The following is a 25,121-nucleotide window of genomic DNA, read 5'->3' on the forward strand; positions in this document are numbered from 1 at the left end:
GGGCATGTAATTAAGTACACTAGTCGTTCGCTATTGCAGTTAGTGAACTTATGTTGTCTCCAAGGTCTAGATGTTCCTATGTCGATCTCAATCGTCTTCTCAGTTTGCGAGCAGGCCTGACATGAGCCACATGGATGGTGTCCAATAACTGGAGGTAAATCCCATAAAGTGCCCAGGGCCCTGGGCACCGCTTCTCGAGGTCTGGTGTGAACCATTCTATCTCTCAGATTAGGACCCCTCTTAAAAGAGAACTAGGGAGTCTGAATGTTCATATGGCCAGAGTTTAGAATCGGCCAATGTTTTCTAACCACCTTCTGGATTTGGTTTGATAGAGTTCCAAAGGTATGTACAAATGTTAATCTTTCGAGGGTAGGTTTTGGTTCAGTGGGCTCCAGGAGGGCCGATCGATTGTTGTTCATGGCCCGTTTCATGGATCGTTGCACCAATCTCGGTGGATAGTTGCGTGCCACCAGTTGTTTGGACAGTGCTGTGGAGTGTTCTTCATATGCTTTGATGGTAGAACAGTTCCGTTGAACCCGCAAAAACTGTCCAAAGGGGAGGTTCTCCCTCAAGGACCGGGGATGGTGACTGTTAAATAATAGGAGAGAATTCCTCGATGTTGGTTTCCTATATAATTCAGACTGTAGGCCATCAGGAGTTGCCACAATCAGCAAGTCAAGGAAAGCCAGTTTGTGGCCTCCTATCTCGATGGTGAACTTGAGAAAGGTGTTTCTGTTGTTAAGCCGTTCAAGAAATTCAGCACATCTTTCCTCGGATCCACGCCAAATGACCAAAACGTCATCGATATACCTTTTCCAGGTCCTCAGATTATCAATGAAGGGGTTATTGTCGCCAAATATGTGCTGCTGCTCAAACGAGTGGACATAAAGATTCGCCAGGCTGGGTGCGTAAACGCTCCCCATACTCGTGCCAGATACCTGTAAATAGATGTTATCTTCGAATCTAAAAAAGTTCCGCTTCATGGCTAGAGTGGCACACGCCATGATGAAGTGGACTGGTGTGATGCTGTCCAGTTCCCTTGCGTCCAATAGGTTATGGACAACTTCTAATGTCTCGTCCTGCGGGATGGAGGTATACAAAGCCTCAACATCAAATGATACCAGCAAATCCGTTGAGATATCAAAATCGATATTAGGTAGCAGGCGTAGGACATCAGTGGTGTCTTTAAGATACGTGGGCATTTCCTGAACCATCGGTCGCAGGAAATGATCTGTAAAGGTAGAAAGCGGTTCAAGAACCGATCCTATGCCCGAAATGATTGGACGACCCGGAGGAGGTCTCTGTTGTTTATGGACCTTGGGTAAGGCATAGAAATAGGGCATCACTGGATGTTCCGTGTATAGGTATGCCGCTTCTGCTTGGGTAATCCACCCTTCAGATGAAGCCTCTTCAATCATGGTTTTGATTGTGCTTTTGAGTTCCTCTGTAGGGTCCTTGGTCAGAAGATGATAAGCATTTCTATCTTGCAATTGTTGTAAACACTCCGACCATTGCAAGATAGAAGTGCTTATCATCTTCTGACCAAGGACCCTACAGAGGAACTCAAAAGCACAATCAAAACCATGATTGAAGAGGCTTCATCTGAAGGGTGGATTACCCAAGCAGAAGCGGCATACCTATACACGGAACATCCAGTGATGCCCTATTTCTATGCCTTACCCAAGGTCCATAAACAACAGAGACCTCCTCCGGGTCGTCCGATCATTTCGGGCATAGGATCGGTTCTTGAACCGCTTTCTACCTTTACAGATCATTTCCTGCGACCGATGGTTCAGGAAATGCCCACGTATCTTAAAGACACCACTGATGTCCTACGCCTGCTACCTAATATCGATTTTGATATCTCAACGGATTTGCTGGTATCATTTGATGTTGAGGCTTTGTATACCTCCATCCCGCAGGACGAGACATTAGAAGTTGTCCATAACCTATTGGACGCAAGGGAACTGGACAGCATCACACCAGTCCACTTCATCATGGCGTGTGCCACTCTAGCCATGAAGCGGAACTTTTTTAGATTCGAGGATAACATCTATTTACAGGTATCTGGCACGAGTATGGGGAGCGTTTACGCACCCAGCCTGGCGAATCTTTATGTCCACTCGTTTGAGCAGCAGCACATATTTGGCGACAATAACCCCTTCATTGATAATCTGAGGACCTGGAAAAGGTATATCAATGACGTTTTGGTCATTTGGCGTGGATCCGAGGAAAGATGTGCTGAATTTCTTGAATGGCTTAACAACAGAAACACCTTTCTCAAGTTCACCATCGAGATAGGAGGCCACAAACTGGCTTTCCTTGACTTGCTCATTGTGGCAACTCCTGATGGCCTACAGTCTGAATTATATAGGAAACCAACATCGAGGAATTCTCTCCTATTATTGAACAGTCACCATCCCCGGTCCTTGAGGGAGAACCTCCCCTTTGGACAATTTTTGCGGGTTCAACGGAACTGTTCTACCATCAAAGCATATGAAGAACACTCCACAGCACTGTCCAAACAACTGGTGGCACGCAACTATCCACCGAGATTGGCGCAACGATCCATGAAACGGGCCATGAACAACAATCGATCGGCCCTCCTGGAGCCCACTGAACCAAAACCTACCCTCGAAAGATTAACATTTGTACATACCTTTGGAACTCTATCAAACCAAATCCAGAAGGTGGTTAGAAAACATTGGCCGATTCTAAACTCTGGCCATATGAACATTCAGACCCCCTTGTTCTCTTTTAAGAGGGGTCCTAATCTGAGAGATAGAATGGTTCACACCAGACCTCGAGAAGCGGTGCCCAGGGCCCTGGGCACTTTATGGGATTTACCTCCAGTTATTGGACACCATCCATGTGGCTCATGTCAGGCCTGCTCGCAAACTGAGAAGACGATTGAGAGCGACATAGGAACATCTAGACCTTGGAGACAACATAAGTTCACTAACTGCAATAGCGAACGACTAGTGTACTTAATTACATGCCCATGTGGGCTTAAGTACGTGGGAATGACGACACGAAAGATCCGCATTCGTATATCTGAACATAGGAGTACAATTAATTGTAAGAGACAGGCCACCAAACTGACGACACATTTCCTAGAGGTTAATCATCCATCCACCTCATTCCGATGGACTGTGTTAGAACAACCATTCATTCCCTCACACACCACGAATGTGGCGAAATTCCTCTTGCTCAGAGAACAAAAATGGTAGCTGAAGCTGGACAGTCATCGGAGCGGATTGAATGATGAAATTCCGTGGTCCTCCTTCTAAACCTGTCAGTTTCGAACATTCCCTACTGAATCAACCCCTCTGAGCGTTTTACTTTTGAGTGATATTGTATCCACACCTGATACCTGAATTTATAAGCTGTATCATTAGAAACATTGGAGGTCCATTCCTGCACGCTGTCAGGTCCGACATTTAATGTTATAACACCCTCGGTCTATGCCTTACATCCATAATACAATTTGTATATATCATCACAACATTGGGTGTTTATATTATTAAAACATTTTTTGTCAGGTCTGACATACGATGTGTTAGTCTTGCGCGTTGCTATCATTGCCTTATTTTGCTGCTTTATGGACTCCTGTCTTGATATCTACAGTTATACGTTTTCGGTGTCAACAACGCTGTAAGCACTCAGCGAGGCACACACCGAGACGGGATCTTCTTCGGTATCTGCGCTGGAGACAGCCCGTGGTTCCAATGCATTCCATTTTAAATTCGGTGCTCTTTTCTAGTTTTTAACCATGCGAGAAATGCAGCCGGTACGTAGTCCGAGTATCTTCCCCCATTACTTTTGACAGGGTGAATGTAAACAATCCTAGGTTCTATTTTTTATGTTACACCGTCGTATTTCTATCCCACGCTATCTGGGTTACCTGGATACCCGCGTAACCAATCCCCCGACAGGTCTAACCACACTTCCTGGATTAGGGCAACGTATCATATGTGCTGTACCGACACCACGTGACCAGCCCATCCAATCAGCGCGGTCCTTATATGTCTGTGCCCTTCGCCTCGTCGGTGCCTCCCCAGTCGGCTTAGATGCCGGCGCTGAAGTACCGACGGACAGGTGAGCACTTGTTGGCCTTAAATTTTGTTTTGTTTTACTTGATACGTGACTTCACTAAATTCCACTTTGTCGGAATTTCTAAGTGGCCACTTGGTACTTTTTTCGATCATTAGTGGGGGAGCACTCGAGAGATTTAAACTGTATCTCTCTTCAATTGGAATTTGCTTTACTCTTTCTTTTCCTTTCTCCCTCTCTGTTGGGTCGAACGCTACTTAGGTGTTAGTTGTAGGGACGATTTTCTGACGTTGTCGTTCTTTGTCCCTCCAGAGCGGTGCTTCACTCTTTCCCTGAGCCGCTGCCAGGTGGGGTGAGGCTTTTATGTCTTGCAAGTTATGGTAAGATTCACGCTATTTCTGTATTGGAACATAATTGTTATGCCTTGATAATAAGGTTTTAACGTACAACAAAATTATCGTTTTATGGTCAACATACAGAGTCAGACCTCAGCCCAAGGTCTATGATTTTGAGACTGGGCGATGGCCATTTTGAATGCGATACATTTGTGTGTGAATTCCATTGCTTTACAACCAAAATATATTCTGCTTTGATCCTTTCAGTGAACGACACAACTTGTTAAGAAGGAGACAAGGCCCTGTCACCTAGATGCTTCAGGTGACAAATGCACTTATCTTGGTAATATGTTCTCGTCACTATTTTTTGCACATATTATAATTTTGCAGTAGCAGTTAATTGAATTGTAAAGGTCCTGAAGAAGGCAAGGACACAACTGTCCCCTGGTTGCTGAAACATGTAGACCTGGTTCCATCTATAGGCAGTATATACTTTTAAACTGTCCTTATGAAAACTCTTTTAACTTTGGTGGAGTGAGTATCACCTGAATAAAGTCTGTTCTGTACTCCCTCATCCAAATTTTAACACACTTTTCGTTTTTTGTATTATTATTTAAACTCACCTTTATCACTGCACTGCATCAGTTGCCCCACATTTTTTCACTCATTCAAGCAAAGGAGTGACATACCATACTACCGGTTCTCTCTACTGAAGAAATCAATTTACACCTTGATTTTTTCTTTTTGAGAATGACCTGCTTTGGTAGATGGCGATGGAAGAAACCCAAATGATGAAGGGCGGTTCCGAGTGGTGACTGATGGGTATCTTTGACCATCCACTTGGCTGTCATAGAAACCCCCTTTTTTGTACTGGGTTCATTGCAGTTTATCTGTAAGCGTTTTTCGCACACATCATTTGTTTTAGAGACCCTCTGGTATTTTGTTGTTGTTATGTCAGTATTGGGGTTATACACAGAGTTTGGTCTATAAACATTCCCCCGGGTCCTACCCTACCGTTATTTTGTTGTTGAGAGCAAGGGGATCTCAAACGGGTAAGGGTGCTTTATTAAAATAACATTATAGGTGAATAACTGATGAAAGGGGATATTTTCCACCGATAGGTTTCTAGTACTCATCAAGGACAATTCAAGCATACCTCTAATTAACTATCTGATGTCACTTAGAATCCTCGCTGAAAAGCATCCCCATTATTCAGTTTCATGTCTACAATACTAAATGTTATCAGTGAAGAACATAGGGACAACAATATCCTAGTTGATGTAGATAGCACGAAGAACGGACAGAAGAAAGGACCGATGCATGCAAATTTGCAGCTGGCCTGCAAAAAGTATTTATGGTTGAACACTTAAATCTGGACTTTACCAATTTGCAAGAAACTGTCTTAAAATGGGAAGATTCAAAATTCAGTAAAGTATGTGCTCCAGCGGCAAGCTGCATCTAACATATTGCTCACCTTAAGAACATCCTCAGGCGCCAGACTGGATCCAGAAAATATTTCGGCATTGCCCCTGCACGCCAGTAGGTGGTGTCATGCGACGCCACATCTTCTCAACCTTGCCCCTGGAAGTGACAACTGGAAGCCCATTTAGGCACTGCCAAGCAAGCGAACATCAGTTCCTTTCTAGACACTGTCCGTGACCTCTGAGGCAGAGACCAAAAAACAAATGACCTGCCAGTGCGCAGGCCTCTAATTTCGGACCTTTTCACGTGGATAAGTGCCCATTCCGCGGAACGGAATGAGGGAGGAGATTTATGAGCAATATGCAGATCGAGTATCCCCCAGAAAGGGCTTAGAGGTAAGTAAGTTCTTATTCTGATGAATATATGCAATATCAGATTCCTCACCTTTGGAACGGGTACCAGAGCAGTACCTCCATTTGTGGTGGGCCTGTGGAATGACTGAGATCACAAAATCCTTAAGGACGAATTGCCAATACGCCCTTCCTGCCAGATCTGCCTGTCAGTCAATAATGCTTCATGAATGTGTGCGCTGATGCCCATATGGCAGCCCGACAAATATCAAGGTCAGGCACTCCATGTACCAGCGCAGTGGTAGCAGTCTTAGGCCTGGTGGAGTGGGTCCCAAATCCTTCAGGAGGCTGCTTCATGATCAAAACACAATAGATCTTGATGAGGAGGACGATCCACCTGAATAACGTCCCCTTCTGCACTGTCTTGCCTTTCTTTGCTCCAGAGACCCTCACAAAGTGTTACTCTTCAACGGGGTTGGTCATTGGTACGCTAGATATAAAAGCGGAGTGCTCTTATGGGGTCCAAGTGATGGGCTCTTTTGAGGGTTGAGGTGAGGCAAACCATGTCGGAAGAGTGATAGACAGTTGGACAGGAAACAGTCATGACTTTCAGCAAAAATTTGTCTAGTAAGAAGGTGGAGTTGAGGCAGCTGGACTGCCAAAGCTTGAAGCTCACTTACACATAGCGATGAGAAAAAGAAGGTTTAGAAGACATAGGGAACAGCTGTGCAACAACTCAAAAGGGGCATGCATAAGGAACATAAGGACCAAATTAAGGTCCCGCTGAGATCACGAAAGGTTTACGAGGAAACGTGGGCCAAACATTTGAGAAAATGCATACAACAGGTGATTTGAACAAGAAGTGTTGGTCCGGTAAAAGGAAAAAGCCGAAAGGGCAGAAAGAGAAGCTTTAATCGTGTCCATTGCAAGCTCTTGCTAGGGGAAAAGGTAAAACAAGCAGTAACACGGCTGAGAGTTTAGCATGCTAGAGGTCTGTATTACGGGTGCCACACCAAGCCACTAACTTGTCCCAGCGTCCGGTGTAAACAGATTATGTAGAAGGACTCCTGGCTACCAGGATGACTTCCACTAGGTAGATCAAATGCAGTTAACTCCTCCCACTCACCTCATGCCTAAAAGTTCAGGGTACCACACTTTCCTGGCCCAATCCAGAGTCATTAGAATGACTAGGGCCTTGTCATTCCTGACCTTCTTCAAACTCAGGCAGGAGAGACAGCAGCAGGAGGGCATACAGGAGTCCTGTACTCCACTCTAGGCAGAATGTACCTCTAAGAGAGCCACCTTGAGAACTCCAATGAAAAACAGTGTTGATACTGCGTGTTCTCGTCGGTGGCAAAGCGATCGAGCTGGGATTCTCCCCATTGCTGGAGAATGCTCTGTGCCACCTCCAGGTGTAGCAGTCATTCGTGATCCACTAGGTGTCTCCAGTCAAGTTGGTCCAGCCTGGTGTTCCCCTCAGGGAGATGCACCAATTTTTCAAGGAGGTCCGTAGAGGAGCCTCCTGGCACAGAGCCCAGGTCCCCACCTACCCTGCTTGTTATGTTGTAATACAGTATAGCAGTAGTGTTGTCCGGGAGGACCTGAACACGCTTTACCTTGGATGACAGAAAAGCTTTCAATGCCATGCGAATGGCGTGTGGCTCCAGCACATGGATATTGAGGTGCATCCCCATCAGAGGCCAGAGTCCTCTGATCTCCACCTCTTACAGATGGTCGCCTCATCTCAACAGCAATGTGAGAGTCACTACAGTCCGTTCAGGGTGAGGCAGGGAGAGGGGTGTTACGATGGTCCAATTACAGCTGAGTAGTCACCACTGGAGATCTTTTGCATTCTCCTCCAAAATCTGTATGTAATCTGACCCTTTCTTTTGGTGCTTAGTCTAATGTGACTTTAGATCTCACTGCAGAGCCTACACGTGCCATCTGGCTTGGACAATGAGCAGGGTACAGGAGGCCAGTAGGCCAAGCAGCCTCAGAGCCATCCTCGCTGACACAGAGGCTGAAGCATCTGGACCATAGCTTGAATGTCCTGACTCGCTGGCCCGGAGGGAAGGCTTGAACGTGCACTGTATACAGGATGGCTCAGATGAAAGGGAGGCTTTGCAAAATAGTCAGGGGTGACTTTGGCACACTGATTGTGAACCTCAAAATGTAAGGAGGTCCACCGTGATCTGGAGGGAGGTCAATGACTAACTATGGCGAGCCCACCTTCAACAGCCAGCCATTGAGGTAGAGGAAGACTAGCTCGCCCAAACTTCTATTGGAACCCTGTTATCGCTGCCATGACCTTCATAAACATCAAGGGGCACTGGCAAGGCCGAAATGGGCCCAGTAAACTAAAAATGTTCATGTCTCACCTCGAACCGCAGGTAGCGAGTTTACGCCTTCAGGACGGGGATTTAAAAATAGGCATTCTGCAGGTCCAATGCATGGATCCAGAGCAGATAGAACCTGGGCAAGCATGAGCATGTTGAATTTTCGTTCCAATGGAAGAAATTAAAGATTTAAAATAGGACTAAGGCCTGCGCCTTTTTTGGGCACTAGGAAATAACATCACACCCAGTTCAGATTTGGACCCTCACAATGGCTCCTTTCTCCAAAAGAGCTGAAATTTCAGCGAAAAAAATAGACAAATGATGGTCCGAAAGACACTCTGTAGTGGGCAGAAGATGTGGCGGACTGGAAGGGAATAGCAGGGTGCAGAACTGTTGGACTATCTGTGGGACTATCTGGGGGACCTACTTGTCATATATTATGGCTTGCCACCCTTAGGTAAAATGACCGATTGTGCCTCCCACTGGGTTATTGTGAGCCACTAAGCGCAAACTAAAGCAGCTTTGGGGCTGCTGCCGAAATGTCTGGGGAATGGGGTGTTTGCTGTCCCTGCAAGCTTGGACCTTGTCTATTGGATCTCCGAACCCCCAAACGGGCTGGGGTGCCTATTTGGTTGGTGGGCTTGACATTGGTTGTAGACAAAACTCCAAGCAATGCCTCACAAGGAACTAAGTGGTTGTGGGGTCAGGGTAGGGGTACCCTAACCCCATGGGACAAATGCAGAGTTCTGTGAGAGAACACTCATGGGCAAGAAATTGTACAAAACGAAGTTTTTGTTTTTTAACTACTCAAGGATTTGCGGATCCTTCCATAAACAGATCCGTGGATCCAGACCCCAATAAAAAAATACACTCACTCACAGACCTACTCACACTCGCATCCACCCACACAACCATTTACACACCCATACAGCCCTCACACAGCCACTCAGACCCTCCACGTCACTCACAGACCCGCACTTCTTTCACACATCCACTTACACCCCCACAATCACTCACTCACAGTCCCTCACCTACCTACTCACAGACCCTCAAAACCACTTATACCTCCACTCACTCACTCAGTCAGTCACACAAAAACTCACACCCACCCACCACACTACACAACTACTCACACACCCAAGTTACAGGGACATTATATTTGGGAAATAGCAATAAGAAACATAGAACTTTACTGAAAAAAACTAATGTTTCAAGTATGTTATAGTTGGGAAATAGAATTGAAAAACCTTGGAAAGTCACTGAAAAAAACCTAAAGGTTACAGGGATGTTCTAGTTAGGCTCAGATTTCAGTCGCACAAAACCATAGCAATTCAGCAGTTCAAGTTACCTAACCAGCTATAACTCACGAACGCAATGCACGGCTTATGACCTTACATATTACATCACTCATGACATGGTCAGTGACATCACTCATGACATCTCAAATGGTATCAGTGATGACATCGAGTAAGTGTGTTGTAAACATTTCTGAGACTTGATGTAATCTACTGCATACGTTAAACTGCTATTCTCTATATACTACTATAGTGATACTGTTTCTAATATATGTTATCTGAGTGACACTGGGAGTGTCTATCAGTGTGGGAGTGGGTTTTGGGGTGGCTGTATGGGTGTATGAGTGGTTATAGGGGTGAATAAGTGGGTGTGTGAGTAGCTCAATGGGTGAGTGACTGTTCATGGCTGTAATGGTGAGTGAGTTGGTGTGTGAGTCGCTGTAAGGGTGAGCAAGTGGCTGTTTGGGTGAGTGGGTGGCTGTATGGATAACTGTGTGAGTGGCTCTGTGAGTGGGTGAGGGTGTATGTGAGTGGCTGTATGGGTGACTGGGTGGCTGTGTGAATGGATCTATGGGTGAGTGACTGGGAGTGTAAGAAAACAAGTTACTTACCTGTAACTACAGTTATCCAGTATTGGTATCTTTCATACATTCACATGCCTGAATCATTCCCCCTCGCCGAGGCAGGAGTCCCACGGTAAATAAAAATAGCAGTGCCAAAGGTAAATAACAGTAGTAGGCCCTAAGGAAAAAGGCATGAGGCCCAAATCTTAGCAGCCTATCTACATCATTATGCTAAAAGAACCAAACTTTTGGTACAACCAATCAGCTATCAGCACCCTCTAGAACCCTCTCTGCAGAGCCAGTTCTCCTCAGATTTTCGTTAGCACAAGCAGGAAATAAGTATCCCAAAACAGAGAACTGACTCTCTCGGGAGGAGGGTGGGTGCATGTGAAACTATGAAAGATACCAATACTGGATAACTGTAGTTACAGGTAAGTAACTTGTTTTCTTATCCAGTATTGGGGTATCTTTCATAGATTCACATGCCTGAATCAGAGTAGCAAGCAGTATATAACTTATACAGTCGGTAGCGGATGGTGGGAGACCTGTGCTGATACACTCCCAATGGCATCCATAATCTGTTAATAGAGGCATGAAAAAACCAAACCGTTAACAATAATACAGTAGTGCTTAGAGAAAGAGGCATGTTTAGCAATGTGAATACATGAATCTGTGAGCCTTAAGCACATACTATATATATATATATATATATATATATATATATATATATATATATATATATATATATATATATATATATATATATACACACATATACACACATGATCAAATTGTATCATAAATAATATCTTAAAAGTAAAGAATACCTGAGAATGGTGTCACAGAAAAAGGTGGCATAGGACAGCCTGTCCAACTGCCGAATCCTCTTGACATGCAGATTGAAGACAGTAATGTCTAGTAGAGGTGTGCACATTTATCCATGTCGCAGCACGGCAGATGTTTTCCAGAGTCACACCGGCGAATAAAGCGGTTGACGCTGCCACAGTTCTTGTAGAGTGAGCCTTGACCTTTCTTTGCAATGGCCTGTTCGCCTTGTCATGACAGAAATGGATCGTAGACGCTATCCAACGGGCAATCGTGGCCTTTGTGACTGCAGTTCCCAAAGTGGCATGGCCGTAGGCCACAAACAATTGGTCAGATTTTCTAAATGTGTTTGTTCTTTTTAAATAGAATTTTAAGCATCTTTTGATGTCAAGAGAATGTAATGCTCTCTCTGCTGGTGTAGAAGGATTTGGAAAGAAAGTGCATAATTTAATCGGCTCATTGAGGTGAAATTGAGACGGTACCTTGGCTATAAATGTAGGATTAGTTCTTAAGGTCACATAATCTTGAGAGAAATACAAAAATGGTTCCTTTATTGTAAAGGCCTGAATTTCACTTACTCTTCTGGCAAATGTTACAGCTAGAAGTAAAGCGACTTTCCATGTGAGAAATTTGAGCTCGGCCTTGTGGATGGGTTCAAACGAATGTTTCGTCAACTGTGTAAGGACCGTGTTCAATTCCCATTCCGGAGGAGGGGGTCGTATCGGTGGAAATGCCCGGAAAAGACCTCTCATGAATTGTTTAATAAATGAACATGAACATAAGGAAGGCCATGCAGCACTCTTCCTGAATCTGGATAGTGCGGCTAAATGGACTTTAGTTGATGAGAAAGTGAGTCCAGATCTCGCTAGATGCAGTAGATAAGGAAGAATTCGTTCTGCAGGAACTTCTGTTGGATGAACTTTGTTATTCTCACACCAACAGCAAAACCTCTTCCATTTAAGACGATAAGTCTTAATTGTGCTTTGAGCTCGTGATTTGGCTAAGATGTCACGACAATCCTGAGGTATGTCGAAGTCCTTGAAATCAGGAGACGTGTGTAAATTTAAAGACTGTGGATCTGGGAGAACCACCTGTCCGTTGTTCCTCGAGAGCATTGTAGATGTTGGAAGAAGACGGATTGGCTGGTCCTGGGACAGCAAAAGAAGCTCCTGAAACCAGTACTGACGTGGCCATCGGGGTGCAATCAGGATGATCCAGCAGCTTTCCAATTTCATCTTGCGTATTACTCTTGGGATTAGAGGTATTGGGGGAAAAGCGTAGGCACAAATCCCTGACCATCGCATGGACAGGGTATTCCCTCTTGACCCCTGTTGCAGATATCTGCCGGCGTAATATCAGCATTTCTTGTTGTGTTTCGTTGCGAACAAGTCCAACGCCGGTTTGCCCCAAGCCTGGAATATCCTGCTCACTTGAGTGTATTCTAGTTCCCACTCGTGACAGTCTGATAGGAACCTGCTGAGTGTGTATGCCAGGGTGTTCTTGAGTCCTCTTACATGCTTCGCCTTGAGTGTTATGTTGTGCAGTGTCAACCATTCCCACAACTCTTGAGCCGCTCTTGACAGAGTTGCCGATCTGGTTCCTCCTTGCTTGTTGACATAAAACATGCTGGTGGTATTGTCTGTCCAAACCAGCACTGATGAGCCAGCAATTCTTGGAAGGAAAGCTTGCAGGGATAGAAAAATTGCTCGCAATTCTAGACTGTTGATGTGTTGTTGTTTGTACTGGTGAGACCATTTGCCTTGTATCTGCGAATCTGGAGATGACCTCCCCATCCTTCCATGGAGGCATCTGTGGTCAGAACAAAATCCGGAACCTCTTGCAGGAACGTGAGCCCTTTTGCTAAGTTGACTCTCTGTAACCACCAGTAGAGAGCGTTTACCATGCGTGGTGTGACCTTGATGACGCTGAAGGAACCTCAGCTTGCTGCCACTGAAGTTGCAGTTCTTCCTGCAAAGGCCTCCTTTTGAGTCTTGCCAAATGGACGAGGTATATGGCCGAAGAGCACATTAACAGGAGTGAGGCGAACATGCGGACCAAAACAGTTTTGTTTTTGAGATTCGAAGTGCTAGCTTATGAAGACGAAGCTGTCTTTCTTGTGACAAGAATGCTTTGCACTGGACCATGTCCAGACAAGCCCCAAGGAAAGGTACAATTTGCATCGGACGTTACTGGGATTTGTTTTTGTTCACAGTCAGTCCCAGAGACTTGAAGAGATGTTGACGCGTTGCAATAGAAGTCTTGACCGATTGCTTCGAAGGACCTTTGATTAGCCAATCATCCAAGTACGGGAATACTTGAATTCCTCAGGATCGCAATGCTGCCGCCACAGGAGCTAGGCATTTCGTGAAGATCCTTGGAGCAAATTTCAGCCCAAATGGGAGCACTTTGAACTGAAAGTGGGCGCCACCCACAGTGAAGCGGAGATACTTGTGATGTTTGGGATGGATTGGGATGTGGAAGTAAGAGTCTTCCATGTCCAGAGAAGCCAGAAAATCTCCCTCGTTTAGGCAACCTAAGATCTCTAAGAGAGTGACCATACGAAATCCTTGTTTTCTGAGGAATCTGTTCAGGTTGCGAAGAGATCCAGGATCGGTCGCCATTCCCTGGATTTCTTTTGGATTAGGAAAAAACGAGAATAGAAACCTGTCCGTCTCGGATATATTGGGGCTTCTTCTATGGCGTCTTGAAGAGCATTAAACAAGCTTCTTTGAACAATAAGTGTAGACGAGGGGGAGGGGGTCCCCTGGGCGGAGTGGTAGGTGGTTTGGTGACAAATTCTAGGGTATGACCGTTTCTCAATAGGTCCAGAACCCACTGATTGGAGGTCATCTGTCCGCAAATGTTGACATTTTCGCACCCACAGGAAAGGGAGTAGGTGTGAATCGCGCCCTGCTGAGATCACTGCTTCCTGCTAGAGTCTCGCCTTTGGTTCTGGGATCGCTTTCAACCTCCCTGGAGGGAGAAACCAGCCGCATTGGATTGGCGATATGATGATTGATAATTCTGCCTATAATGGGGCTGGTGCTGCCTGTTCTGCTGTTGGTAACTTCCTCTAGAGGAATAACCACGCCCCTTAGCACCTCTGAATGTTCCACGTTTATATTGTAGGGAACCAAAAGATCTTGCTGTGTCCGTATCGGATTTAATGGCTTGGAGGGCCTTATCGATGTGCTTGCCAAACAACGGTTCGCCATCGTAGGCCATGTACAATGCTTCGTTTGGACTTCTGGTCTGAAGGTGGTGGCTTTAAGCCAACCCAGGCGCCTGAGAACTGCAGCTCCAGCTAGCTGTCTAAAGTTCGTATTTACAATGTCCAGTGCACAGTCAATCGTTTCCGATGCAGCAAGCTCACCCTCTAACAAAATCTTCCGTGTTTCTTGCCTTCTGTCCTCAGGACTGAGGTCAATCAATCCAGCCATATCTGACCACATTTGGCGGTCATAGCGCCCTATGATGGCTAGGGAGTTAGCAGCCCTGATGGAAGCAGCTGCCATAGTTGACAACTTTATTCCAATGAGGTCTAATCGACGCCCCTCCTTATTCGGCGGTGTAGTGATAGGTGTTGCCGGATTCTTAGACCTTTGTTGGGCAGCCTGGGAGATGACCGAATCTGGTCTAGGATGACCAATAAGACAAGATGGGCTATCAGCTGGAGCCCGATATTTCTTATTTATCCGTGGAAGCACCGCAGGCACGGATGCAGGGTTCTTCATAATCTTGACGCCTTCATTCCATATGTAATCAATTATGGGTATGGCTCTGGTGACCTTCTTAGATTCTTCTTTAAAATCATGAAGGAAACAGTCTGTGGTTTCCACGGTAACATGAAGTTGAATTCTGGCAGCAGCCCTCTGCATGAGATTGTGAAAACCCCCTATATCTTCTGGTGGCAAATCAGATGGCTGGGGGATCGGTGGCAAAGGCATAGGAATAATATATGAATCCCATGGATCCACATGAGGATTCTCGTGTAATTCTCCATCTTCAGGTTCCTCATCGGAGGATGTGTCTGGAACCTGAGGGGTTTGTGAAGGTTGATGTGCCTCAGAAGGTTCTGTAGCCGGAGGCATCGGTATTGGAGCATCGGGTATAGGTAGAGGATCTGGAACTGCCACAGGAGGAGGTGGTCGGATCACCTGCTGTGGTGGAAATCGTTGTCTAATCTGCTGGCATGGCTTGTAAAGCACAAGTTACTTCTTGTGTAACGATATATCTGTAAGAGACATTAGTTAGTGATAGATTCCTTACCTTAGAATAATCCCCAGGCGTCGGACTGGATCCGGAAATTTTTTGCTTAGCAGTACCCATGCGCGTCGGTAGGCGTCGTCCGCAGCTCCGCGTCCGTCTTCGTGATGACGTCGTCGGAGTACTTAGACGCCGCCTCCGCGTGCTGACGTCAGTTCTTATACATAGCTTTTCCGCGCCAGAAACACAGAGCCATGATAAAAATCAACACTGGTGCCATGAAACTAGGGTCCTGAAAGGGGATGACCTTAACCCTAGATATCGGTTCGCAGAACGGGAGGATGGGTGGGTCGGTAAGGAATCTATCACTAACTAATGTCTCTTAAAGATATATCGTTACACAAGTAGTAACTTGTGCATCTGAAAAAGACACGTTAGTGATAGATTCCTTACCTTAGAATAGATACCCCAGCAATACCAACCCCGGTGGTGGGTCTGCGAACCAATAATCACACCAGAAAGTCCTGGAGGACGGAATGGCCAAAGAAGCCATCCCTCCGGACTCGGCTGTCCAGGCAGTAGTGTCTTGCGAACGTGTGCAGCGAGGCCCACGTGGCTGCCTGACAAATGCCCTGCAAGGGGACTCCCCGGCCCAGGGCAGTAGTAGTCGCCGTGGCCTGAGTGGAATGGGCCCTCAGCCCAACAGGAGGTTCCTTTTTAGCCAAGGAGTAGCATGTCTGGATGCACAACACGATCCACCGAGAGATGGTCCGTTTGTGCACCGCCCGTCCCTTCTTAGCGCCCACGTAACCAGCAAAGAGTTGGCCATCCACCCGGAACTGGCGTGTGCGATCCAGATAGAATGAGAGCGCACGTTTTGGGTCCAGACGGTGGAGCCTCTCTTCCTCTTTCGAGGGATGCGGAGGCGGAAAGAAGGTGGGGCAAGGTGATGGACTGCCCGATGTGGAAGGCTGCGACTACCTTGGGCAGGAAAGAGGGTCTTGTCCGCAACACAACCTTGTCCGGATGGACAGAAAGGAATGGAGGTTTGGAAGAAAGAGCCTGGAGCTCACTCACTCTCCTGGCAGAGGTGATGGCAACCAGGAAAGCAGTCTTCAGAGTAAGAAGGCGGAGAGGACAGTTATGAAGTGGCTCAAAGGGAGCGCACATCAGATAAGTAAGTACAAGGTTCAAGTCCCACTGGGGCATCACGAATGGAACATGTGTGTGATGCCCTTCAAAAACCTATTTACAATTGGGGACTTGAACAACGATGGCTGATCAGGTAGCCTTAAGAAGGCGGAAAGGGCAGAAAGATAGCCCTTGATAGTGCAGAGAGCAGAGCCCTGCTGGGCAAGAGAAAGAAGGAAGAGGAGAACCTCAGAAAGGGGGGCAGAGAGTGGATCCACAGCCTTTGCTGTGCACCATGCCACAAATCTGTTCCACCTGCAGGCGTATACCGACTTTGTGGAGGGACGCCTGGCTGCCAGAATGACATTACAGACTTCAGGAGGCAAGTCAAATGGCCTCAACTGTCGCCGCTCAATCTCCAAGCATGGAGGCGGAGACTGGACAGGTTCGGGTGGAGGACCGTCCCCTGCTGCTGCGACAGAAGGTCCTCCTGAAGAGGCAGACGAATCGGGGGATCGACAGACATGATGAGTAGCTCTGGGTACCAATATCTTCGTGCCCAGTCCGGAGCCACAAGGATAACCTGGGCCCGGTCGCGCCTGATCTTCTTCAGCACTCCGGGCAGAAGTGGTATAGGTGGAAAGGAGTACAATAGACCGCAACTCCATTCGCGACGAAAAGCGTCTCCGAGCGAGTGCCGCCTTGGAAATTCCAACGCGCAGAACTGATGACATTGCGCGTTCTCTTCTGTGGCGAATAGATCTAACCAAGGCTTTTCCCACTGCTGAAAGAGGCCTTGCGCCACGTCCGAGTTCAGACGCCATTCGTGATCCATCATGTACCGACGGCTGAGTTCAGGGAACCTGCCAGGTGTTGAACCACTAGGGTCACGCCCTGATGTTCCAGCCACTGCCAGAGGCGCAGAGCCTCCTGGCATAGGGTCCACAACCCCACCCTGCCCTGTTTGTTGCAGTACCACATGGCGGTGGTGTTGTCCGTTAACACCTGCACTACACTCCCCCGGACAGAGGGGAGGAATGCCTTTAGTGCAAGCCGGATCGCCCGCAGCTCCAGAAGGTTGATGTGGAGCTGGGTCTCCGCCGGAGACCAAAGGCCTCTGATCTCCCCCTCTCCCATGTGGCCCCCCCAGCCCTGGAGGGACGCGTCCGTCACAACTACGTGCTCCGGTTGGGGTAGGGAGAGGGATCTGCCGCTGACCCAATCGCAGTCCTTGAGCCACCACTGCAACTCTCTTGCAGTGCCCTCCGAGATCAAGACATGGTCGGACAAGTTGCCCTGATGCTGGGCCCACTGAAACTTCAGGTCCCACTGCAGAGCCCGCATCCGCCACCGGGCGTGATGCACCAGAAGGATGCAGGAGGCCATCAGCCCCAGAAGCCGCAGCGTCAACCTGACCGAGACTTGGGATAAAGGCTGAAAGATCGGAATCAGAGCCTGAATATCCCGAACCCGCTGTTTGGGAGGAAAACCCCAAAACTGTGCCGAGTCTAGAACCGCTCCGATGAAGAGGAGCTTCTGAGAGGGACACAGGTGTGACTTCGGCACATTGATGGAGAACTCCAGCAGGTGCAGGAGGTCGGCCGTAGTCTGGAGGTGGCTGGCGACGGTCTGGGGCGAGCCCGCCTTCAACAACCAGTCGTCGAGGTAGGGGAAGATTGAAACCCCTAACCTGCGCAGATGAGCTGCGACCACCGCCATCCCTTTCGTGAACACCCGTAGGGCGCTGGTAAGGCCAAAGGGGAGCACGGTAAACTGAAATTGCTCGTGGCCTACCGTGAACCGCAGGTAATGCCGGTGGGCCGGCAGGACGGGGATATGAAAATAAGCGTCCTGCAAGTCCAATGCTACCATCCAGTCTCCAGGGTCTAGGGCAGCAAAGACCTGAGCCAATGTCAGCATCTTGAACTTCTCCTTCCGGAGGAAGCCGTTGACGTTCCGTAGGTCCAAGATAGGGCGTAGGCCCCCTTTGCCCTTCTTGGGTACCAGAAAGTAGTGGGAGTAACAACCACACCCTACTTCTGGCCCAGGAACGCGCTCAATGGACCCTTTGGCCAAGAGGGCCGTAACTTCCTCTTGTAGAAGTCTCAAGTGATCCCCCGACACGCGGTGGTACTGCAGTGGCATGGCTGGAGGGGTCGCCTCGAAGGGGAGGGAGTAGTCCCATTGGACGATTTGCAGCACCCACCTGTCCGAAGGGACAGTGCGCCAGTGGTGGTGGTGATGGCGAACCCTGCCCCCCACCGGCGTCACATGGGCCTGAAAGCATGGACTAGGAGGGTTTTGAGGCGGATGCTGCAGGGGTAGGTGTGGACTGGCCTCGCCGTTGTCCCCGACCGCCGCCACGGCGGTTTCCACGTCCGCCACCGCGCTGGATGGTAGGCTGCGGCCCGTGGCCGGCCGGACATGTGGGAGCGCCCCTTCCTTGGCCACAAAAGGAGCAAAAGGCAGCCGTTTGCTGGCGCTGGGCAGGGATGCCCAAGGACTTGGCCGTAGCCCTGGAGTCCTTAAAGCCTTGTCGCCAAAGAGGCGCCGGCCATCGAATGGCATGTCCATAAGTGTGTTTTGGACATCAGCCGAGAAGTTGGCAGACCTCAACCAGGTGTGGCGACGAATCGCCACCGTCGTTGCCATCGCTCTGCCTAGTGAGTCAGTAGTGTCCAGCCCACACTAGATAGAATAACGCGCCGCATCTCGGACCTCCACAAGGGCTTGGCCGAGTTTAGCCCGGACCTCCACCGGGCATTCTGGCAGCACGTCCGCGACCGTATCCCACAGAGAGTGGGTGTAACGGTCCAAGAGGCATGCGGTATTGACTGACCGCAATCCTATACTCAGGGAGGAGAATACTCTCTTTCCGTATTGCTCGTACCTCTTGGATTCCCGGTCGGGGGGAGTCGACGGGAATGCGGTCTGGGAAGTAGAGGCCTGGATGACCAGGCTCTCGGGAGTGGGGTGGGTAGACAGAAAGAAAGGGTCGCCCGGAGCCAGGCCACGTTCCTATCCACAGACTGCCCTGTGGCGGGCTTGGACCAAGTGCCCAGAAGAAAGTCTGATAGGGCCTCATTAAACGGCAGCAGAGGCTCAGCCGAACTTGCCTGCGGTTTAAGGACCTCAGTGAGGAGGTTAGTCCTCAAGGGCCGCGACGGGTAGCTCAAGGCCCAAGGCCTTGGCCGCCCTCATCAGCACCACGTTATAGGCAGCCCCCTCCTCCGTAGCCACGCTAGGAGGGGAGACAAAACCAGTGTCGGGCGAAGTGTCCAGACCACTGGCATCCCCAAGCTCTCCTGTCCAGTCCATAGAGTACTGACACTCACGTGCCAGAGGGTCCTCAGATCCCTCCCAGTCCCCCTCGTCACCCATCGCCTGGTACTCAGGCTCAAAGGATGGGGCCGGGTCATAGAAATAGAAATCTCCCATCGGCACCGCTCCGACGCCGGACCCGAACCGAGGGCAGGACCAGGGACAGCGTCGTCCTGGGACGGCGGCGGGGGCGACACCCTAGGGCCGGCGCCAGCGAGGTCGTCCGGCGGAGACCCGGAACCGGATCCAGTGGGGCCCTGCGGCGTCGGGACCGAAGTCGCCGGCAGCGCTTGAGCACCCAACGGCGCTGGGGCCGAAGCACCCGGCCCGCGTGGGGACCCAGTCGGGACCGCTTGGCCCGAAGGCGCCGCAGAACCCGACGGAGGAGCGAGCGACCTCATGCCCATGAGGAAGTCATCAATCTCCCCCGACGTCGTGTTCTGCCCAGGGACCGGCGGGTATGGAGCAGGCTGCAACACCTGTGATACCAGCGGAGCCGCGTGGGCGGTGTCGCCCGAACCCCCGGCCCCATTGCGCGAGCGTCGTGGGGTGTCAGAAGAGCGATGACGTCTCTTCGACTTCTTGTGCTTACTGAGGAGCCCGAAGACCGTGGACGACTCCCGGAGCCATGGTGGCTCCGACCCCGCGACCGGTCCCTCAACCTCCTGGCGGACCGGGACCTCGAGTGGCGCGGGGCCGACTGCCGGAGCTGGAGTCGCTTGCGGGACCGCTCCCGCTTAGCCTTAGACGTCAGGGCTCGACAGTCAGAGCAGGCCTTGTCGTCGTGGTCGAGGCCTAGGCAATGAAGACACCGGCGATGGGGGTCGGTAACCAACATCAGTCGGTCGCAGTCGGCGCAGGGTTTGAACCCGGGCATCCCTACTGGCACCGTCGGAGTCGTACAGACTTCGAAGTAGATCAAAAATGATCGAAAAAGTTTTAGTCAAAAAAGACTAAGGGTACCACTTTTTCCGGATCAGCGCTTGCTGGCGCGGAAAAAAGACCTGATGTCAGCATGCGGAGGCGACGTCTAAGTACTCCGACGACGTCATCACGGCGCTCACGACGGACGCGGAGTCGCGGACGACGCCTACCGACGCGCATGGGGAATGCTACGCAAAAAAATTCCAGATCCAGTCTGACGCCTGGGGATTATTGTAAGGTAAGGAATCCATCACTAACGTGTCTCTTTCAGATTCCTGGATCAAATTAGGAGGGAGATGGCTGGTGTCAGGCTGATGTACTTGTCTGTGATACACCTTATGATGTGGAACCACAATGTCCGCCTGATAATAATGATCACTAATCCTCTTCCTCGTCTTCTGAACACTTTATATGGAGCTCTGAAGGATGATGAGCCATTCCAAATGGCCCTTCTTCATCCTCATCTTCGGAATCGTTATCCTCATCCTCTTCTTGTGCATATGTCTCTAAAAGATGCGACGGAGTAAGAGGCGAAATAGTGCAATGGTCATGCCTTTGATATGTCTTCAGTTGAAAACTCCTAGATGGAACAGGAGTTGAATAAGTTGGAGCTGCAACTAAAGCCTTAGCATAGTAGACGGTATGGTCGTAGACGGGATCTCTGTGAATGGACTTGTCGTCGAAGGGCTCTTGGTTATTGCGGTCGATGGAATCGTCGAAGGGCTCGCCGTCAACGGAATCGTGGTCGACAGGGTCATCGTTGACGTAATCATCGACGATTGGCTCGACGTCATTGGTATGCTCGTTGACAGACTAGAGCTCTTCGTCGAAGGGACAGTCGTCGACGGAGTAGATGGTACCCGTTTCTTCGTCGACGGTACGTCCCTCGTCGACGACGCAGGCTTAGTCGACGGAGCTTTCGTCAACGTATTCTTTGATGAAGACTTCGTCGATGGGGCTTTCATCGTTGAGTCATCGACGACAGTCTTCTTAGAAGTCACAGTAATCCCCATTGACAGAATAAGAGATGTGATTGACAAAGTAGAGATAGTCTCCGTCGACGAAGGAGCAGAAGAGGTTTTGAAAGGCTTTTACTCACTGTTTTTGAAGATTGTTTGTGAGAGTCCTTGAGAGCAGAAGTCTGTGGAGACTTTGAAGGCCCAGAGGACATAGGAGGAGACCTCTGTGAAGGGCCAGAAGTAGAGTGGGAGGATTTCAGATGTTTTCTCCCCTCACTAGAAGAACTGTCCTGAGATCTGGCTCTCTTGCTGGACGTTGAGGCTCTGTCATCCTCTTCAGCTGAGGAGGATTTAAGCAACAACAGGACTCTTGCCTCCCTATCCCTAGGAGTCTTAGAAGGGAAGGGGTGGCAGATGTTACAATTTTTTACCTCGTGTGGGGTAGAGGCAGTAGATACAGTCCTTATGTTGATCATCAACATGGACCCTTTTCTTGTCACGGGTTCTGCGGGGCTTGAACAAGGCCTTCTTATCAGACATCTTGAAGAAAAAACTGAGCTGGCACTCAGGGAGACTCCCTTCCATACGATGTGCGGTGAAAATCTGAGGAGAACTGGCTCTGCAGAGAGGGTTCTAGAAGGTGCTGATAGCTGATTGGTTGTACCAAAAGTTTGGTTATTTTAGCATAATGATGTAGATAGGCTGCTACGATTTGGGCCTCAGGCCTTTTTCCTTAGGGCCTACTACTGTTATTTACCTTTGGCACTGCTATTTTTATTTACTGTGAGACTCCCGCGACAGGGAATGATTCAGGCATATGAATCTATGAAAGATACCCCAATGCTGGATAAGTGGATGTATGGGTAAATGAGCAGGTGTATGGGTGAGTGGGTTGTGAGTAGCTGTTTTGCACTGCATCTGTGTGAGTGGCTGTATAAGTGAGTGAATGGCTGTGTGAATGTATGTATCGATGTGTGAATGGGTCTGTAAGTGGTTTTGTGGGTGAGTGAATGGATGTGTGAGTGGCAGTATGGGTGAGTGAGTAGGTCTGTTAGTAGCTGTATGATTGAGTGAGATGTTGTACGGGTGAGCGATTGAGTGAGTTGGTGTGTGGGTGAGTGGATGTATGGGTCTTTGTGTGGTCATGTGAGTGGTTTTGTGGGTGGGTGTGTGAGTGAGTGGCTGTATAGGCCTGTGAGTGACTGTATAGGTGAGTGAGTGGTTGTATGAGTGAGAGAATGTGTGTCAGTAGTTGTAGGGGTCTGTGATTGGGCAAATGAGTGGTAGTGTGAGTGGGTGTATGAGATGCTGTATGGGGTTGTGAGTGGATGTCTGTGTCGTTCTGTGGACGATGTCATCAGTGAGGCCATCAGCGATGTCACTGACCATGTCATGAGATCATAAGCAGTGCACTACGGGGCGTAAGTTATACTTATAGTTACCTCAGGTAACTAGAACTGCTGAATTTCTATGGTTCGGTATGAGTGAAATCAGAGCTTAACTATAATGTTCCTGTATCATCATAAGGCACCAAAGGGGCAAGTGGGAAAGGTTGCACCATTGAGGCAGGAATATCAGCGGGTTCTATGTAGTGAACATAAAAGTACAGAGAGACATTTCTGAATCTATAGGAACTATGTAGAGTGGTCAGGGGAGACTAAGCCAAATGAGGGAAGATGGGATAGAAGACAGAAACACATACCTCATCCCAGTCTTTGGCGCAGAAACTGCAGGCGAGTAAGTCTTCACCACAGCTTGGTGTGGCATCTGAAGTCGCTTTTCGCTAACACCAACTGTACGAATGTGTGCTAAGTTCAGGCTTCCCTGAAAAAAGAAAAGAGATGGGAAAGGAACTCCAACTAACCATTTATAAGGCGAGTGCCCCTTTTCTGCCAGTATTTGCTTGCAGCAATAGATTCAACTTTAGCAAGTTGCTCAATACTTACTGGTGGTGTTTTGAAAAGGACTGGCGGAGGCTGCCAGGAGAAACTAAAGCCTGCATTTCCTGGCAAAAGCTTGGCAGCGGAAACACTGACAGGGGACGTTGCCTAAAGGAAAGTTAAGTAAATCAATTAAGATACTCTCAAAGATGACAAAACATACATTACCTTCTAAAGTAATCTTTGTCAGCATTAGACAATTTCAAATGTTCATTAAACAGACAATCTACTTGACGGATGCCCTTCTTCAGGCATGTAAAAGCACACAGGGTCTGATTTTTTACTCTCGATGCTACCATATTTATAAGACCAAATTGAAAGTAATGGGCATCTCACCCATATGTCTTTCAGTGATGCAGACAGTTCACTTTTTGTTCTTTTACAGTTACAGTCTGTTGTTTCAAACACAGAAAAGCAACAAGTACAAACAATACTCCTGTTACATTATTTAGGATTCTAACTTTCTGGAACAAATAGGTCATTTCCTCACGTCTAATTGGGGGGCCTACCTGATCTTCAAAGCTAGCATCCTAAATATGTTAACTTTCTTTAAATCCTAGGTCTACATTGTGGGTTTAGATACAAAAACATTTAATCACCACCAACACACCCACTCTAGAGATTTCCATTAATACGTAAGAACTAAGATGTACAGCTGGGTTAAGAAGGCTTTTTCAAATTCTTACTTTAGAGGAAAGAATGCAAACAAATTGAGCCATACAGGCAACGGTTAGGATCAGTACATGTGGCCATATCAGAGAAAGGCTAATTTCCCACACAGTTTCCTTCATCACTGGGTAGGCAGGATGATTGGTCATAATCTTATTGGGAGATACCACGAGAGAGAACCAGGTCTATAATAAGTAACCTTTTTTTCTACATCTTAGGATCTTCATTACTATTAATAAATAATAATTAGAATAGTATGCTCATCCCTCATAGCAGAAGGAGGGTGAGCCAGAATGAAGACAAAGAATGTGTTTGGCACAAAGGCTAGACCCACTTACTTGCAGAGTGTGCAGTCAGGTTCAAGTGGCAGTAATTATCATAGATTTGCACTGGCATTCAAGTGGCTCCTCCACAACCTACAGAAACCGGTATATTCCAAAGGGGAGCTCTATGTAGCTGCCTTGCCTCTTGTTCAAGGGGCCTTAGGACCTTCAAAGGGTGCTTTGTGGGTTGCCAGACAGCATGATGTGATGTCCATTGAAACACAGATTGTTTAGAGTCAGCCACCACTTATGAGCTGACCAGACCCCAGGTCAAAGAATTACACACTCCGCATGCTCCGAAAGAAGCCCACACTAATCCAAATGTATCCCTTCTTCAATGCAGTTTGCCAACCTAAAATCTGTTTATTTGTAAGCTTTTGGTGATCAGCTAGCATGAATACTAAGGTGAATGTGTTGAATTTTAGGGTAAATTTCTTAATGCACAATGCTCACTCTACCCTACTATGAT

The 25,121-nt window shown here is 48.2% G+C and overlaps 1 protein-coding gene across 2 annotated transcripts in view; it reads right to left on the bottom strand.

Annotated features, from left to right (window-relative positions):
• Positions 1 to 25,121, bottom strand: part of SLC2A4RG (SLC2A4 regulator) — a 351,419-nt gene that overhangs the window by 148,777 nt on the left and 177,521 nt on the right. For both annotated transcript variants that reach the window (XM_078651682.1, XM_078651681.1), the window contains exons 7-8: positions 23,667 to 23,768; positions 23,423 to 23,544 (exon numbers count right to left, since the gene is read on the bottom strand). In XM_078651682.1, the coding sequence (XP_078507808.1) occupies positions 23,423 to 23,544; positions 23,667 to 23,768 (224 nt within the window). The remainder of the gene's footprint in view (positions 1 to 23,422; positions 23,545 to 23,666; positions 23,769 to 25,121) is intronic.

Source organism: Lissotriton helveticus, chromosome 7, assembly GCF_964261635.1.
Source record: "Lissotriton helveticus chromosome 7, aLisHel1.1, whole genome shotgun sequence".
NCBI lineage: Eukaryota > Metazoa > Chordata > Amphibia > Caudata > Salamandridae > Lissotriton > Lissotriton helveticus.